Source organism: Diadema antillarum, unplaced genomic scaffold (genome assembly GCF_040938485.1).
Source record: "Diadema antillarum isolate AM-2024a unplaced genomic scaffold, OU_Dant_1.0 scf00000029, whole genome shotgun sequence".
In the NCBI taxonomy this organism is placed as follows: Eukaryota; Metazoa; Echinodermata; class Echinoidea; order Diadematoida; family Diadematidae; genus Diadema; species Diadema antillarum.
This window is the reverse complement of record NW_027270918.1, coordinates 187,308-205,599: the sequence shown is the minus strand read 5'-3', so window position 1 is coordinate 205,599 and position 18,292 is coordinate 187,308. Positions and strand designations below refer to the sequence as shown.

Below are 18,292 nucleotides of genomic sequence, written 5' to 3'. Positions count from 1 at the left end.
AAAGAGGTCATTACGTCGCCAGGTGTAAAAGGAATGTGTGAAGTAGTGGTCATCATTATCACCTGTAAGAGGATTAACTTTGCGGATCCTATCCCGAATAAAATAGCGCCACCTCCTTTGCATGTGAGGGGAAAAGGCAGAGTGCACGAAAAGTTCGTAAGCAGCAGTTGCTCAGTTTACACCTTATTTGTTAGCTGTACGTCTCAGTGTATTTGGGGTCTTCGTCCAGATATTCTGTTTGGTTTTGTGTTAGCTTGTTTTCAGGTGATAAGGACCAATTTGGGTGACCGTGTTACTAAAATCAGACGCTATGTGGTAAAGAATCACGTGTGTTAGAAGAGGTCTGCATCTTAAAAAGAGAAAGAAAACACTACACCTTGCAATATCTGTTCTACCACCTCTACAAATATTACTACTATACATTGCACTACTACTACTACTACTACTGCTGTTGTTGTTGTTGCTGCTGCTGCTACTTCTACTTCTGCAACTTCTGCCAGTGTTACTTGAACTTCTGTGTGACTGCTTAATTCACAATGAATATTTCTGTTTATAAGAAAAAGGGCCTAATACAGTTGTATTAGTTTGAGAACCACACATAAACAAGCTCAAAAATTTATCATCTTTGAAATGACAAGAAGTCGGGTATCTATTATCTTTAAACTTATGAAGAAGAAGACACAACATAAGCATGTCAATAACATGCTAGCTCTGTCTTTCAAAGCAGTGCTACTGAGTGTATGTTTCATTTAGATTTAGCAATTTAATTACAAGTTGAATATCAATAGTAAAATGAACTATAACTCCTTATATACCTCATATATAGATTCCTCTCATCTGATTGGTTAAAAGTGGAGTCATGAAAATAGCTGTGCCCATTTTTGATCAAAATGACGTCATGATTTACTGTGCCCGGGGCATAGAATCAACTGTGCCCTGTAAATAGGTTTGGAGACAGCCGCAACCCCGTACACATAGATCACTCATGTGTACTCACCAAAGATACGACTGCCGCGCTGTTGATCAGCGTTGATTACGAGTGCTTAAAAAGAGACTAGAATCTATATTTTCGGTATCTATATTTCGGAATCTATATTTTGGGTATATAAAACAAATAATGACAGCTTGATATTCGGGGCACAGTTAAGATTATGTAGGCCCTCGGTGATGTGAAAACCATAACTATGCCCTCAACTTCGCTTCGGGCATAGTTATGGTTTTCACATCATCTTGGGCCCATAATTTTAACTGTGCCCCTCATAGCAGTCATTATTTGTATACTACTGCAATGTTATAGACAAACACAATTAAGAGCAAGCATTTGTATTCACATCAAACATATGGGTCAGTACATGGGGTTGGGTCAACATTTGTGACATACTTTGTCGAACTAAAAAAAAAAATTCCAGACCTCATTAAAATCAAGCAAATATCTGCCAGTAATGACTTCAGAAAGAAAAACGGTATCCCACCAAGTTTTACTGCTCAAGCATCATGGGTATTGCAACTTCAGACTGGAGAATTTATTACCAATGTTTCATATATGTGATGTCCATAAATAACGAAAGTATGCAAATCAATTTAAGGTGCAGCAAATTCATGAAAGATTTCTGATTCAAACATGCAGCAGGGGGCAGAGTTCTTGTTGACACAGCAAAACTGAACCACATTTGAAATGATCTCCATTGTGAAATGAAAAAGTTGATTCCTCCGTTACATGGACATTATGCAATTTGTTAATTGTCCCAGTCTGATGGACTGACCCATATATCAGTATCAGTTTTGGTTACGTTTTACATGAATATCCACGTCTCTATTTTTTCCTTTTATTTACTTTTTGTAGCAGCACACACAATGCAGACCAGTGATATCTATTTTACATTATCAATCAAAACTAAAGTAAATTAGTTGTCAAAACAAGGCGTACCATTACCGAAGTTGTGTTACAGCTCTGATTACATCAGACACGTAACACAGTGCAGTACTGTAATATAGATCAACTGATATCATCACCCGAATAAGGAATCTGCACAGAAAAATAAACACATCAGAGACCATTAGCTTTTCTCCTTGGTAGGAAAAAAAAGAAAGAAAGATATTTATTCACCATTTGCACATCCTGATACCAGGATAAACAAAGACCACACAATGTCCACGTAGAGATTGTTCGAGTATGATAAATGTAGTTGCTAAAAAAAAAGGACAAAAACAAAAACAACACACGTATGTCCATGTTCGGTATTACAAATTACATCAAATAAGGCTAGATCCATGCAATGTCGTATGGCGAATGTGTCATATTTAAACGCTAGATGTATGTCTATGAGTTTGGCAGTCATGACATTCAATGTTCAACCCACAAAGAGGCAATATGAATAAGTTATTCATATTGCCTCTTTGTGGGTTGAACGTCATACTCTTTTGGGAACCATATCGCAATGTGTGACAATGTAATCTTGAAATAAATTAGTTCCATGCTTTAAAAACAAAAACCACAAGACAAAACAACATACATGTATTATTGGTACGAATATTCAGGGCAGAGGTGGGAAGGGGTAACACTGACCCAATACAAAGGGAGAGAAGGTTTGAGATCTTAAAAAAAACAAAAAACAAGCAAAAAGTTTGCCTGAGTTTTCATCGTTACCAGAGCAATAACTATGCATACCATGATTAGTTTTACAGGGCCTGCTGATTCAAGAAAACAACCCCACCCCCCAAGTCATACATGAAATAATTCCAATTGTCAGATTGTCGCCCCCCTGCACACTGCTGACACACTCGCGCATGTACTTCCATGAACGGTGTTATTACATATCCTGTTTTGCTAGCACACGTGACATAGATGCTATCTGGAAAATGCAATCAGTGTGATGTAATTTAACCCACTGCACATGGCAACCTGGTTTATAATGTGTAAAGTCTATGACATCTTGAAAATCCAACAGGTGATGATCGATATTAGTAAGGTTCATTACATCGAAAATGAAATAAGGTTTATTATTACCTATACAAGGGAGTTTTGCGAGGCAATTCCGGTTGTTATTTTGCAGGGTTAAAGGTCAGGAGTTGTTATTTTGCAGGGTTAAAGGTCAGCAGTCAATATGCTTTTCGCCACGTCGCTGCGTAACAATAATAGTATGAGCAAACAGTGCAATCTTCCGGTTTGGGGAGGTGGGAGGAGAAAGAGTGAAATCTCTCTCCCCACCTGCCTGCTCTAAACGTAGTTACATTCCGATCGACCAAGAAAAGAAAACATTCCAGGACGTCCAGGGTGTCAGTTACACGCACCGCAGAAGAACGCTGATAAATCAACTCATACAAGGTCGACCACTTACAGAAGCACTAGGCAATGACTAGTCCATTTGTGATCAGTAATTGCACAGTGACCATCAGTTTTACAACTCTCAAACTTTAGACAGAGAAGTAAAAATAAAGTGTAAGAACTTTCAGAAGTTTGAAGTTTGCCTGTTACAACTACATGTATCTTTGAAGTTGGAGTTGAATGATATACACTGATGAACAATTCTGCAATTATTCAACATGTTGATGGTCTACAGGTAGTCAAATGTGGCTTGATCTGTATCATATATAGTGTATAGCCGTATTTACATATTTTCTTAATTTACCTAGGGGGATAGGTAATAATTATGATATTGACTGGCCTTTCTTTCGGGAGGTACCACATAAATATTGCCCGCACTGAAAACATATTGCCCTCGTCTTCGACTCGGGCAATATGCTTTCAGTTTGGGCAATATTTTCTGGTACCTCCCCAACAGGTGATGATCGATATTAGTAAGGTTCATTACATCGAAAATGAAATAAGGTTTAATATTCTGAAAACACACAAATTCTGTATACCTCGATGTTGACCGATCCAAACATTTGTGGCATTCCCAAGATTTGTTATTCTGAAGGTCTGTTAATCTGAAAATGAAATAAGGTTTGCTAGCTGGGTGTAACTGTGACTGCGACTCACAGGTAATCCAATGGCTCCCCAAATGCACATTTACTGACCAACATACGGCTGTTGTTGCACAGTTCTATAGAGAGGGATCAAACAACCCTCCATTCACTGAATTCACATCTAGGATCCACACAAGGAAGCTAATGGAAGACAATCAAATGCATTCAGACAAACGAAGGCTGCCAACCGCACACTAATGGTGACTCTGTGAGCAACCCGTGTGTCCAATTAGGGTCATATGTCCAATTAAATTTGCAAAATGATATTGTCAGTTCATAAAAACACTGAAACGAGAATTATCAAATAATGAAAGAGAAAAGAAAAAACAAAAACAAATGACCATATTCCCATCACCCTGACATGCCAACACTCTTTTAAATTTTTTTTTTTTGCTAAATTATACGCAACATGATAGTGATGTCAGTAGTGATATAAAAGACCTCTTTGTTTTTCTTCATACAGGTAAGTTCTCTTTCTCGTGCCAAATTTCAGTGGTTGCTACATGCTCCTAAAGTTCCTGAGATAAAGCACTGACAAAATTTACACATATTTACATCACGGTGTAGACTCTATTATCAAACAAGTTTCAAATTATATCTCTTTATCTCTTGTACACATTTAATGAACTGTGCACAATTTTTATCCGTTGTACATATTTCCTATCAAAGTATAAACCTGTTAGTATAAGGAAATCTTGTCAATTGTCAAACCCTATACAGCTAAGAGTTGTCAGATTCACGTCAGACCGTTAGTAGCACAAACTCTATTTCACATTACACTCCTTAAGACGAGATCCCTCACAGGATACAAAATTGAACACCTTATTCTCCTTTCTCCGCAAACATATATGAAGTGACATCACACGATGTCATAGTGTTGAAATCGATTGAAAACTATCATCCAGCAGAAATACACCACAATTATGATTTCATCACGACAGCTTGAGAAATGAGAAACCAAAATTTCCAGCACACATTATTTGATAATCATCAAAATCAAACAACAAATCAATACTACCAAAACAAATTTTTTTTTTCATCACAAGCATTAGTATATCATCCAAAAACAAGATATACGTATATTAATTATATATATATCTACTGACATCCCTTTAGTGTTTGTGAAAGAACACCAAAGGTTTTGAGCACACTACACATGGCTTTGATTTACAATCAAATGTTCTATTTATATGGGATAGTGATTTGACATGATATACTCTGTAATCTGATATACAAGGGTAATATAAAACTTAGGACGGTCTTAGCTATTTCAGTTTTGATGTTGGAGATAAAAATAAAAATAACACATTGATTGACAGATAGAACTGCCAAAGTATGCAAATTATATGTTGCTCTCTTACTTATGCATAAGTGTAACATTTGAGTAAGTTTCAGTTTTTAGGTTTTGGCTTTGCAATACGACTGGTATGCACTACAGTGACAACACAATAACAATATTGTTTCCAATAATGTATGCAATATACATAATTTTTCAGGTAGATATTACATAATTTTGTTTCTGAAAAATAGGATTCTACTTATTTTTCATCCTGTCTGAGGTTCTCAAATGTGAATTAAACCATTTGTGAATTGTCCCACAAGTCCAAATCTGCCAATACTGGGTACATGGGAACCTTGTTATAACAAACTGCTTGGGATCACTGAAAATTCCTAGCTATATCAGGTATCTTGTTATATCAGGGGTAAACACAAAAGAATATAAAAGGAATGGGACATGCAAAATAGGTACATCGTTATATTAGGTATTTCGCTATATCTGGCCTTGTTATAAGATGGTTCCACAGTATCATACTCACACAAAAAGTACACAGTACTTTTTCACTAAACCCTGATACCCTCTTTGTAGAACAAGCATCATTGTTCTGTACATACAGTGTATGCATACATGAATACATATGTATATGCACAAATTATACATGTAAACAAATAGGCTAGTGCACTGACCTAATGTCTTTATTCTAAAGACTGTATTCAGAAGCATTTTCTAACATGGATTACAGAGCTGCCAATATTCACCCAACAAAATCAGGGAGATTCCAAAGAACATTCAGGGAGATATCTGTGAGGTGCATGCATCTCAACAGGGCAAACATTATTCCCAAATCGGGGAGATTTTTCAAATTGTAAAGCAAGAAATTTTTGCGGTATGAAATTTTCGCAAATTGCCACTGGCATTCAATGCATATAGTGTAGACAAGAACTTTTGCATGCATTTTAATTTTGCGAATCTTGGCTCTTGCGATATTCACGAAATCAAAATTAATGCAAAAAATTGTTAGTTTTACAGTAATCCCTTGTTTATACATGAAGAGATATCAAAGTTTTGTAAGGGGGTCTCCTGCAGAATCAGGGAGGTTTGACAGCTCTGGGATCAGAAGAGATTGCTTCTCAATCAAACAAAATCAACTGCACTTTCTAGCTCTCAGCTAAAGTGAACAAAAGTCCATAGCCTCTCAGACCATCAATTCACGAAGGGGGGGGGGGGGGGGGGGGGGGGGGGGGGGGGGGGGGGACTTGAACATATTGAGGAATTAAATATCTAAACTTTGAACGACTTTTCACCCAAGAGCGAAAAACATACAAACAAACAAACAGCTTCCCACAGCACCCAACCTGCAGTTAACTCCCATGGCAATATTTAACACTTGGAGAAGTTGTGACTCCTACACTGTGAACACAATCATTGTGGTATTAACAACTTTATTTACTTAGTCCACAGAATAAATATATGAATATGATGGGATCAAGTACTGTCAGTATGTGATAGCAAATGTATGTTTTTGGTTAATAATAAACAAATAATATATACATTGGAAGAGGGTCCTGAGAGAGAGACATAGAGAGGAGAAGATTCCTGTGGTCACCCAGTAGCTTGGTCTTGGGGAGGAGAGGGGAGGGGAGGGGAGGGGGTCAACATCACGCCTCCTCCTCCTCCATATCCTCGCCCTCCTTCATCTTCTCTAGCTCCTCAATCTGGGACACAATTTGCTGGTGTTCCTGCAGGAGTTGGTCCAACTCGGCCTGCTTCTTGGCCTGGGATTCCTGGTAGGAGGGAGAAAAAGAGGCGAGATGGGGAAACGTATGATGATTGGTGGAAGGAGAGATAGTGATACATACAGAGAGGAAGACAAAATGGAAAGACAGCATATGATACAGACAGAAGATAAACTCAAAATAGGAGTCAAAGAAGATAGGAGAGAAACAACCATTGTCCTTTAGGTCTTGCAAGGTATTTTATTTGAGGTACAATTGTACTTAACTTTTTAGGCTCCAGCAAAGCACTTAAAAAGTTTTATCTTTGTGAAAGCACAACATACATATATAATTCTATTCCCTCCCACTTTCAATTCATACCAAGAATGGCCAACTCCTCACAACAGTGAAGATTTCAGTGAAACCAAACAACCTTTGCACTTTAGTGCACCATGCAACACGGTATTGTAACATTGAAGGCTGCTAATATGGTGATAAAAAAGCCCCTTTAATTTAGATAAACTAACCAATGACTGGCATTACCCATAATAACCAAAGCAACTCATGCAAGGCTCACCTTAAACTTTTCTGCTGCTTCATCAGCATCACTGTGATTGCTGCTTGACTCTATGGTACGCGGGAGAGAAAAGGCAACAATATAAGGAAAGTAAGAAATGTAATGTCAGATTCTTTAAATTAAGCACAAGTGATAAATCAGGTCGCACACTTTCAGTATTGCCAATGAATATGAATTTTGTATAACCCCAAAATGCTTTCAAAGTACTTGTTGAAAAGCATTGCAAACACTTCATATGAACAACAACAGAAAAACAAACAAAAAGAAAAAAAATGCCAAACTTTCAGTATTGAGTTGTCAAAGTTGGATCACGTTAGATTAAGACTAGTCAACAGTACAAAATGTACATTTAAAAACAGTTGAAAATTTATTTTCTGATAAAAAAATGCTTGTTCTGCCTTTTTGGTAATCTCACTACAGAAATCATGTGATGATATTCAAGTGACTGAGGCAGAGACAGCTGGTGTATCACCATTAGAAAGGGTCGAAGTTGATTCACAAAGAAGATTTTTTTAATTTATGTTGAGATTACTGATTAATGAATTTCACGATGGAAAGGATATCATTCATTAACTTCTACAAACAGAACAATGATACTCTGAAAGGCAGAAGGGTGTTAATGCTGTACAGAGTCTATGTGTTGGTAAATTTATTTATATAGTTATATGTATAGGAGTTTGCAGCGTGGTGGGTAGGGAAGACAAATGATACATTTGATTAGGAAATTTTTATGTATTTTATGTATGCTAGGAAACCCCACTTTTTCCATACTGCACTCTAAGTTAATTTTTTTTGGGGGGGTAATCCTATACTATAATACTCGAAGTTGTTGTTGTTGTCGCGGCCTTATGTATTTCCTGTTTTATTTCGGCGTTGCTGGTTTCTCTATCTCCTCCCGAGCCGTCGGCTCCGGGCAGTTGCGACCGGTGCCGTCGGCCGCAGGAGAGTATCCTACATCGAATGGCGTGGGTTTCGTCCCCTCTCCGACTCCGTGTCGACGTCGAGGACGAAAAAGAAAAATTAATTAGCTACATGCATAATGCATTTTTGTGCGTGACGAAAGAGCCGAGCGTTTCAATATTCACGGGACCTGCGCTGGCCTCCTGCTTTCTCGATCTTCCATCTTTTAGCTTGCAGAGACACTGGGGGATACTAAAGATGATGGTGCAGCGAAATCTCTGACATCTTCCGGCGGACGCGCACGCACACACACAATGTACCTCGCAGAACTCTATACACACTCTACACTGTGTGTATATAGTTCTGTGATGTACCTTTGCCTCCGCCTGTTACGTGTACTGAATGTATTGACGATGGTTTCACGAATCTGTGTGTGTGCGTGACATGGACTACAAGGGCATTTACGTACAGTTCGCCATTATTGGCGTCCCAAAATGAAAACAACGAACGTTGGTTATGTAATTGTATTTTGCACAACTGCAGAATACTATATGCAGCTCAGGTACGTCATTTAGTTTGCTCGCCGTTTGCTCTCAAGTCCGGTGTCATTGTACGCAGACTGTTTAGGACGCGGCTAAATGATTTGCCGATCGTACCCTTACATATCAGATTACACGCGCAGCTGTGTCCTATTCGTTTACTGCAGAGCTGCTGTAATCATACATATTCATAAGATGAGCGGACGTAGAGGAAAACCTCGCTTTGCCGACCGCCTATTTTTAAAATTGCAAGTGGAAATAGAATGTGTGGTTCTATGGTCTATCAAACCAAGTTTTGGTGACAAAAAAAGAGGGAGCAAATGAAGACGAATGCAGTGATGTATATATTCTTCTTTCTTCCATAACATGGGAAAAATATTAAAGAAAAAAAAATACGAGATCGTGAGAACCTACTCCCACGGGTGCCTATTAAACCTGATGACTATGATCTCCCCCTCCCCAAATAATAACAATGATGATGATGATAATAATAATAATAATAATAATAATGATAAGGATAATGATAATAATGATATAATAATAACAATAATAGGAGCAATAATTGTAGGCCTAATATTAATTATGATAATGTACAATCTGAAGCAGATGTAGTTCTACATTGATATGATATATCAAGCCAAGTTTTGGTGATTAAAAACAACAAGGAGGGAGCAAAATTATGAAGACGAAAATATCTTATTTTTCTCTCATAACGTGGGGAAAAGAAACATGACAAAAAAACACAAAACAAACCGAGGCCTTGAGACCAGCCGTGGATTCCCGCGGGTGCCCGCGTGGATGCAAGAGCAGGGGGTAATCAAAGTCATAGTGTTAATATCTTCCCGTTTCAACGGGAACAACCTGTGGGCAGAACTTTCGGGGAATCTCATTTGCGTTTTTGGTAATTTTTCCCTGAATGTTTTTGTTTTTTGCCCTGCGGAGGTGGAAATGTGTGTGTGCGTGAGGGGGGGGGGGTAGGGGTGAGGGGCAACAAGACAACTGTTGGACTTCAACGGGTGCAAATAACCCCTCGAAACTCAAGTTCTATAATAAAAGCAAGTAGTGGCGGGAATGATCCCTACCAATGGACCGGATCGCCTGGCATATACTACAAAAATGTATTATAAAATTTCTGGGAAGGGTGGTCATTTAGAAGACAGCACAATTAACGAAAGAATGAGAAGACTTTTCTTTTTATTTCTTCAATAAAAATGTGCAAAATCGTATTATGAGAGAAAAAAAATAAAACCCCTCAGACCCGTGGATTTCCACGGGTGCTGCTAGTTTTATTATAATTATGCTATATTGTTAAAAGGCTGCGGTATTTTAAGGTATACCCGACTGTAAAGAGTGCAGATTTTCTGTTTACAGCGGTAATGAGGCGATATATTGTATTTTTTGTAGTTTTTGGGATAGTTGTTAGACATTTACACAATGTACAATACATGTACATGTAGGTGGGCCTGTCTTTAAACGTACACTTAGCACAGGTACATTGTATGGGCGTGTGTTGGGTGTGGTCTTATGGACATGACGGTGCTTGTGTGTGTGTGTGAGTTATGTATGTGTGTGTGTGTTTGTAGCTGCAATATGTGTGTGTGTGTTTTCCCTGTGTGTACGTATATGTATCTAAATGTATGCGCGTGAATGTGAGTGTGTACATACGTTGTATTGTACATTGAGCATGTGCACTGTGTTTATGCTCATGCGCGTTTGTGAGAGTTGTACAGATATGCGATCTACACATCAATGTACAGTACTGTATGTGTGCATGTGTGTGTGTGTGTGTGTGAGAGAGAGAGAGAGAGAGAGACAGAGAGAGTATGCCAGTGAGAAATGCTTTAGGTATGTGTGTGTAGTGAATGTGTGTACATTACGGGGGAGGGGGATGATCACCTCACCAACAAAATAATGTTACTGCAAGTATTTGTGGAATGTATAGTGTAGGTTGTTGACGCGTCTTTCCAACCACACTGCAAACTCCTGTACTCCCTTTTGTATCTGTAGAAGAGCTTACATTTTTTTTTTCTTATTCTTTCGACAATGAGTTGTGTAGCCCTGAGTGTTTCTTCCTTTTCTTTTTTTCCTGTGAAAAAAAAAAAATTAGGAGTGTACCGCTACTGTTTATAAAATGTCCATTCATTTTTTTTTCTTTTGGTATTTATATAACAATCTGTAGCGTTAAAAATGTATTAGTTGTGTATACAGAATGTTTGAATGTAATGTATTTTTTATGTATTATGATTATGTTATTATTTCATCTGTTTTGCTGTATAATCTCTGTATATCTGTGTAATTCGACTTTTAGTCGCCGACTCAGATTTTATTTGAATAAAGACCTTTTAATCAATCAATCAATCATGTAGCTAGTAACCTTCTGGCTCTCAACAAACAAATCACTGCTGAGAAGAGTGAGAAATACTACTGCATCACGAATGAGTGGGCAAGCTGAATGAAGCTGAGGTAAATCTGTTTTCCAACAGACTCCATCCTAAAGGTGTACAGGTTACAATTCACCATGTGTGCAGACCTGAAAAGGGTTTGTTTGAGTAGAGAAAGAGGAGTAAAAAGGTTGGAAAGATACGAGAAAATGAGAAAGAGAAGAGAGAGAAAGGAAAAGAAGTACACTGTAGAACGAGGAAAGATACATGAAAGGAAGGAAAAGAGGAAGAAATGAAGGAGGTATTCTGTCTGGATAGTCCTGATAAGAACAGTGTGTAGACCTGAAAAAGTTTGTTTGGTAGAGGAAAGGCAAAGAAGGATAGGGGAAAAGAGACAGGGCTCGACAACAGCAGTGGCCCAGAGGCCCAGGGCCACAAGAAGATTTTAAGTCACGCCAACAAGCTTGCCACAAGAATATTAAGTTAGGTCACCAAGCTTGTCAAGAAGATTATCTTTCCATGGTGCAATCGTGCAACTACGATTCAAAATGGATTCCTATGTTTTCTTTTATTTCAGGCCCGTAGATTGCTTTTTCGGGCCACCAAAATTTCAGATTTTAGTGCTCCCAATGGGCCACCAGAGAAAGAAGTTATTGTCGAGACCTAGAAGAGAGGAGGAAAAGTGGTAGAAGTAGAAATAGTCAGTGAAGAATAGAGGTTATTCTTTCTGGAGATGTCCTAAAAAAAGATAGTGGTGTAAGAGAGGAATTGTACTGAAAAAGAGAAAGGTTTCTGTTCCCCATCCCAGCAGATTTCCCCACCTGTTGCTTTCCTCTCCTCCTCCTCCAAGTCCACAGTCTTCACCGTCCCGTCCTCCTCCTCCAGCGAGATGACAATGGCCATGCTCCCGCCGTCGTTGCCCCCAGCAACCGCCTCCGCCCCTCCTCTTCCCTCCATCATGTCCACGCTCTCCCCCGTCACGGAGGTCAGCTCCATGTCGCCGTTCGCTGGGGAGTTGTTGTGGTCCCCGCCTGTAGGGATCTCCGTCCTGCCGTTCAGGCTGGGAGTGCCGCTACCGCGTTGGCTGCCGGAAGGCCTCGGCTGGCCTGTACCAGGGACGTGGTATAAACCTTGTGAATATCTATGCTATGATTCTGCCTCCTGAGTTCCTCCGCCTTCAACATAGTGATACAATTTTCATTCTTACTCTCTTTTGTAAGTCAATGTATCTTTGTGGCTACAAAATCACAAGTGGGTGTGGATTATGAAATGTTGTTGTTCCACATGCTCAAAGTTCAGAGATTGAAGGGAAGAGACTCTAGGAAAGACTGGATAGTATAGCAGCATATTCTGAAAGGCTAATCGCGACGACAAATACTATAGATTCATCAAACTTGGTTCCAATCACCCTAATGACTCATAAAAGGTTAAAACAAGCTTTTGAATAACATTGATTTGTGTGTTTAGCACATTACTGCTTCCATGAAATATCTTCTAAAATTGAAAAGTGCTTGTGAATTTCATGCAGTGAAAGCAAAAGGCATGTTCCCAGTCATGAATAATTACTGTAACCTGCCACTCCTACAGGTAAATCATGTGGGATTACATTACTCATTCATCAGATAATGTTTGCGAATTATACAAGTCAAACTTGTCATCACACATTTTGAGTGCATTGCAGTGTCACATACAACATAGTAGGAGCAGAATAAAGCAAACCTGTCCATTGTGAGTGGAGGCTAACTAGATCCTTGATGCTGAATATAAAAGTAAATGTATAAGAATTTGACCTTCATTGCTGACCTATGACCCAAAGGTCAAGCTTACCTGAGTTGTGATCACCTCCTTCTGTCTCTGACAGCTTGTTGATGTCCAGCACTGATGCCACCGGTGTACTGGCCGGGACGTGGAAGGAGTCCTACATTTTATCACAGCAATGAGAATAGGATGTGATACCATAACCTTGTAGGTTGCCATGGAAACTATTCTCATTTGAAACACCTCATAAGTTTCCTTCATTACCTCCGTCAAGGGAGGAGGTTATGTTTTCACAACCGTTCGTTTGTTTGTTGCTTGTTTGTGGGTTTGTTTGTCCGTGTGCAAAATAACTCAAAAAGTTGTGAACGGATTTGGATGAAACTTACAGGAAAGGGTGAGAATATGACACAAGGAACAGATGATTAAATTTTGGTAGTGATCTGGAAATTTTTATGGATTTTATGAAGGATATTCTATATTTTGGCAAGTAGGATGAATGAACTTGGGAGTTCAAGCTGCGCATTTTCTTCTCTAGTTTTTGGATGCAAATGGCTTGCACATTCACCACATGAAGTTTGAGATTCACAGTGTACAATTCTCACAACATTCACATCTACTCTTGATTGCCATACTACAATCATATGCAGTATGCCTCCTTAACATTTTTTAAATAACAACTCCATTGAGAGTGAGAAACAGATAAATGGGTAGATAGAGAGATAGATAGACAAACATATGAATAGACAGACAAATACAGAGAGAAAGAGAGATATGGCTAGATAGATAGACAAAGTTGGATAGCTAAAGAGGTAGCGAAGTAGACACATAAGGACAGATTGTGAGAGAGAAAGCAAAAAAAGGTAGAGAGACAGATAGCTAGATAAATACAAATTGGTGAGGAGATATATAAGTACATAGATAAAGAGAGATTGTGCATGAGGAAAAAAAAAGTAGAGATACAGAGAGATGGCTGGATAGAAATACAAAGATGAATAGCTAAATTAAATAGATAAGTAGATAGATAAAGAGAGATTGTAAGAGAGAAGGGAAAAAAAGTTAGAGAGAGACAGAGAGAGAGATAGGCAGACAGACAGAGATAGAGTAAAGCAGAAAAAGAAAGAGATACTTGACGGGGAGATTCTCACCCGTAATGCATAGACGTCATCAGAGTTGACAAACTTGGCGTTGCTGTGTACGCTTGGAGGTCTCGTCCCTTCCACACCCTCTGGAGGGTTCTGGGCGTTTGCTCGTGACCCCGCCCTACTCCCAGCTGACCTGGATATTGACCCTGCTCCAGGGGCTGCCAGCACTGCATCAGAGGTCCTGTTTGCAGTACCTAGATGTTTTCAATATTTGATGACAGAGGGGGAAAAACAAAGAGTTAAAAACAGTATCCATAGCAATGGTCACACTACGTGAAACTACGTGAAAACATGAAGTTTAGCAGGAAATTTTGCTGTTAACTTTTCAAGAAGTTTGCAGTCACACTGCTTAAACTACGCAAAGCAAAATACTGGGTAGTAAAAACTATGCATAGTTTTGCAGAGTGTGACCACATCTTATGATACACATCTTCTGAGAGTGGAGACTATTTTCCTTTTCGGTCATTTGCTAAAGGGTTGACCACTTAAAATTTCCCTGCATGGACATTCTTTGTCACAGATTCTGCACACACTGTAAACCCCTTTGACACTGTCACTTCTATTTCCTTTTCCCGTGACTGGCAGCATTACTAAAAATAGCATAAATAGCACAAATTTCCCTCATCAATTACTCAAATGTCATCCAATTTTTGTTTGTTAAAATCATCAAACATATTTTTTTTTTCTGATGTTAACAATGTTATGGTATCATGTGATCACTGTCAAAAACCAAAGTCACCCTTAGTAATATACCACTTAGTTTTGTAACCATGTTCTCTCAACAATCACTGCAAGGACTTCCAACTTCAATACACTCCAAATTTACTTTTGGTATACCTCTTTTTGTATGCCTTAATTCGCATGTGATAAAAATTGTCTGATATGTCTGTCTTCATTCCATATTAAATCATTAGTTGAAACAGGACATGGCATTATGTTACATAAACAAGTTAAGTGTCATGATTTTTATGCACACACACAGATTTATTCATATTTGATCATAATTTTGAACGACTTGTCTGCATTCAAACAGTGACTAACTCATCCTATTCCCATCACAAACCGATGCTCCAAGCTCCCAACAATAAAAAAAAAAACAACAGAATACCAACTAAAACATAATTATGACATTAACTAAAACACTGGTCATGAAAAACAAAACAACTTCCAACTCAAGCAGTGTGCACCTGCACACAGCCTCAAAGACATGTCACCATTAAGTCAAACACAAAAGCTGATCACTGTATTCGAACATAGTGTTGTGGAAATAGAAACAGATTACACAGGAAATTAAAATGAATCAGTTTCATTTATCAAGAGCCAACAGTGAAAGTCAAGGAAATACTTCATACCAGGACAGACATTATCACAGCAAAAACTTCAATAGTTTTGTCAATTTTTCATGAAACCTCATACAACTCACTCTTGTCAAGTTTTCTTACCATGTGGCGTGATAGAAACAGTGATTTCAAATATGCCATCTATATTTGTTGTTGTTTCAAAAACATAAAGAGTAAAAACAATGTGCATTGCAAGGTCAACGAAAGGGTTAATAAGATAGGACTTGATTGGTGAATAATATGCAGCATAAAAGATTTAAAAAAAAGGATATATTTGCGAGTTAGTTTCTATTTGATTGCTCTCTACAAGTCTGAATCCATCAAAGATAAAATATGATAAACATTCAGTAAAAATAGGTTGTGATTCTAGAATAATTAGAGCTATTGAGTGCAAGGTACAATTCTGTCACATTCTAAACATATTACTCCCCTACAAAGGAAGGAAAAGTAACAAGCATGTCACTGTATTAGTCAGCTGCCTACTGCAGAATGTGTGCATAAGCTTCTGTAAAGTAAAACTAAAAAAAAAGAAGAAAAAAAAAGAAGAAAAAAGCCTGTTAAGGAATGGTGAGTGCAGTCATTTGTGTACAAAATACATCTACTATGTGAGAATTTTCATCATCGAATACTCTAAGATTATCATTAATGGATGTTGTGATTAAAAGTAAGATGATGGTAATAGATGCACTGAGAGTAATGGTATTCTAAAGAGACACAAAAATCATTCACGGAGCAGCAGCCTTGCTTTTTACAACCAGTACTCATCCTACTGAGAATGCATTTCATCGAGCATCGAGGATATTCATAACTGACAGGATGGCTACAGAAGTCATCTTTCTTTTTGGAAAAACAAAAAAGAAATATATGTGGTACTTCATACTGATTTGAGGCTTGTGACCATTTAAAACCTTATTGTATATGTCTAGTGACTGAAAACAATGGAAGTGTACGTACATTGCTGTGTTAAAAAGCAGCGATTTTAACTAGCTAGTGGGAGGTGCACTATGTATCGGTGTTATGTCTGCGGTTTACCTGGGAGGCGAGTCAGCCGCACTCTGTTCCCGCCCTCGTCCGACGTCTGGGGCAGGCCGCGGCTGCTGTAGAAGTACGGGGCGGGCACGGGGGGGCGCGAGGCGCTTTGCGACGACTTCGGTCGGTCCTTTGGGCTGGAGTACTGGACGACGGGATGCGGGTTCTGGGGGTTGCGGAAACTCCTGCAAAGAGTTTGGAAAGTTTGAACAGCAGTTACATAGCTTCTGTCCTTAACCTGTTGATTTTGCTACAACACGCATTTCCCATAGACGCTTGCCCCAGTATACTCAGGACTTGTCCTCAACGGGTTAATGGCTGGCTCTGGAAAATGGCCATATTTCTTATGGGGAATGGAGCTCAAATTGACCTTGTAGAAGAATTTCACACCAATAATGAGATTATTTCTATTACTATTTCCTCAAGCAATTCAGAACTTCTTGGCTTGGCATTTACCTCACTATACACGTGGCAAAATTATCATAGTTCCTCTTATCTAGGAATTTACTTGTTTGGGTCATGTAACCAATCCTTTTCTTGATTTTTCTATTACAGGTGTTCTGGGCTTGAGCTGCAATTTTTCACAACAAAATCCAAACCAAAGAGTGTTTACTCAGTGTTGAAGTCATATATTGATGCATCACTTAACTTACAAGATTAAAGGACGAGTACAGTTCTGGTCGAGGTGTAGATTTAGCTTTTAACGTTTTGCGAGATATTCCGAAACCACTCTATGAGATGTCAAAGAGCATGCAGTTCTAAGGGGTATCAAAAGTTTAGTGGATGAAAATCGGTTTAGAAATGGCTGAGATATCCAAAAACAAGGTGAAACAAAGAGATCCTAATAAAGTTGTGGCATGTCGCCTTTTATTATTAGCACTCTTTTGGATATCTCAGCCATTTAAAAACCAATTTTCATCAAATAAACGTTGGATCCTTCTTAAAATTACATGCTCTTTCATATTTCATAAGAGGCTTTTCATTATCTCACTTAGGAATGTTCAAAACATGAATCCCTACCTCAACCAGTACTGTACAGTCCCTTTAAAAGGATGTTTGCCCTGGTGGGAACATTGTTTTGAATATCAAAAGTGAAGGAAAAGCAACGGATCATGCTCAATTTGACAGAATGTATGATTGTCATATTTAGATAACAATAAGTTACAATTATAAGTAAATATCAACTTAACATCAACAGATAAGACAGTGCTTTGTTTGTTTCCAATTTCTGTTGTTACCTTATGACGAGTGGAGTATCTTTATTACTGGGCGGCATTTTCCTCTTTTTATGTTTCCCTGGCTGTGTCCGACTTGCTGCCATCAAATTATGTACACTTGAAGCATTACCCTGAAATGACAAAAGACATTATATTATTAGACATCAGCAGACATCATTGTACAATTGATTTCATAACCTGAAGTCTTTACAAAAAGAAATCTTTGTTTTATGAAAGAAGGAGTATGCTGTTTATAAAAATAAATCTTTGTTTTGTGAAAGAAGGAGTATGCTGTTTTGAAGTAACAGGGAAAAGAGTAACTACAGAGCAAAGACAAGTTTTACATATCTCCAAACAATCGTTTAAAATGAGAATAGTTTTTAGATTTGGAAAGCCACTTCAATTTGACATAGCCTGTGTGAAAGAAAAATATAAGGCTGACCTAC

At 38.3% G+C, this 18,292-nt stretch overlaps 1 protein-coding gene across 1 annotated transcript in view; it reads right to left on the bottom strand.

Annotated features, from left to right (window-relative positions):
• Positions 1-6,906: 6,906 nt before the first annotated feature.
• LOC139739361 (uncharacterized) overlaps positions 6,907-18,292 on the bottom strand; it is a 30,927-nt gene continuing 19,541 nt past the window's right edge. The window contains exons 6-12 of the mRNA XM_071649984.1: positions 17,868-17,977; positions 16,633-16,814; positions 14,264-14,454; positions 13,188-13,278; positions 12,182-12,466; positions 7,541-7,590; positions 6,907-7,032 (exon numbers count right to left, since the gene is read on the bottom strand). Of these exons, the coding sequence (XP_071506085.1) occupies positions 6,907-7,032; positions 7,541-7,590; positions 12,182-12,466; positions 13,188-13,278; positions 14,264-14,454; positions 16,633-16,814; positions 17,868-17,977 (1,035 nt within the window). The remainder of the gene's footprint in view (positions 7,033-7,540; positions 7,591-12,181; positions 12,467-13,187; positions 13,279-14,263; positions 14,455-16,632; positions 16,815-17,867; positions 17,978-18,292) is intronic.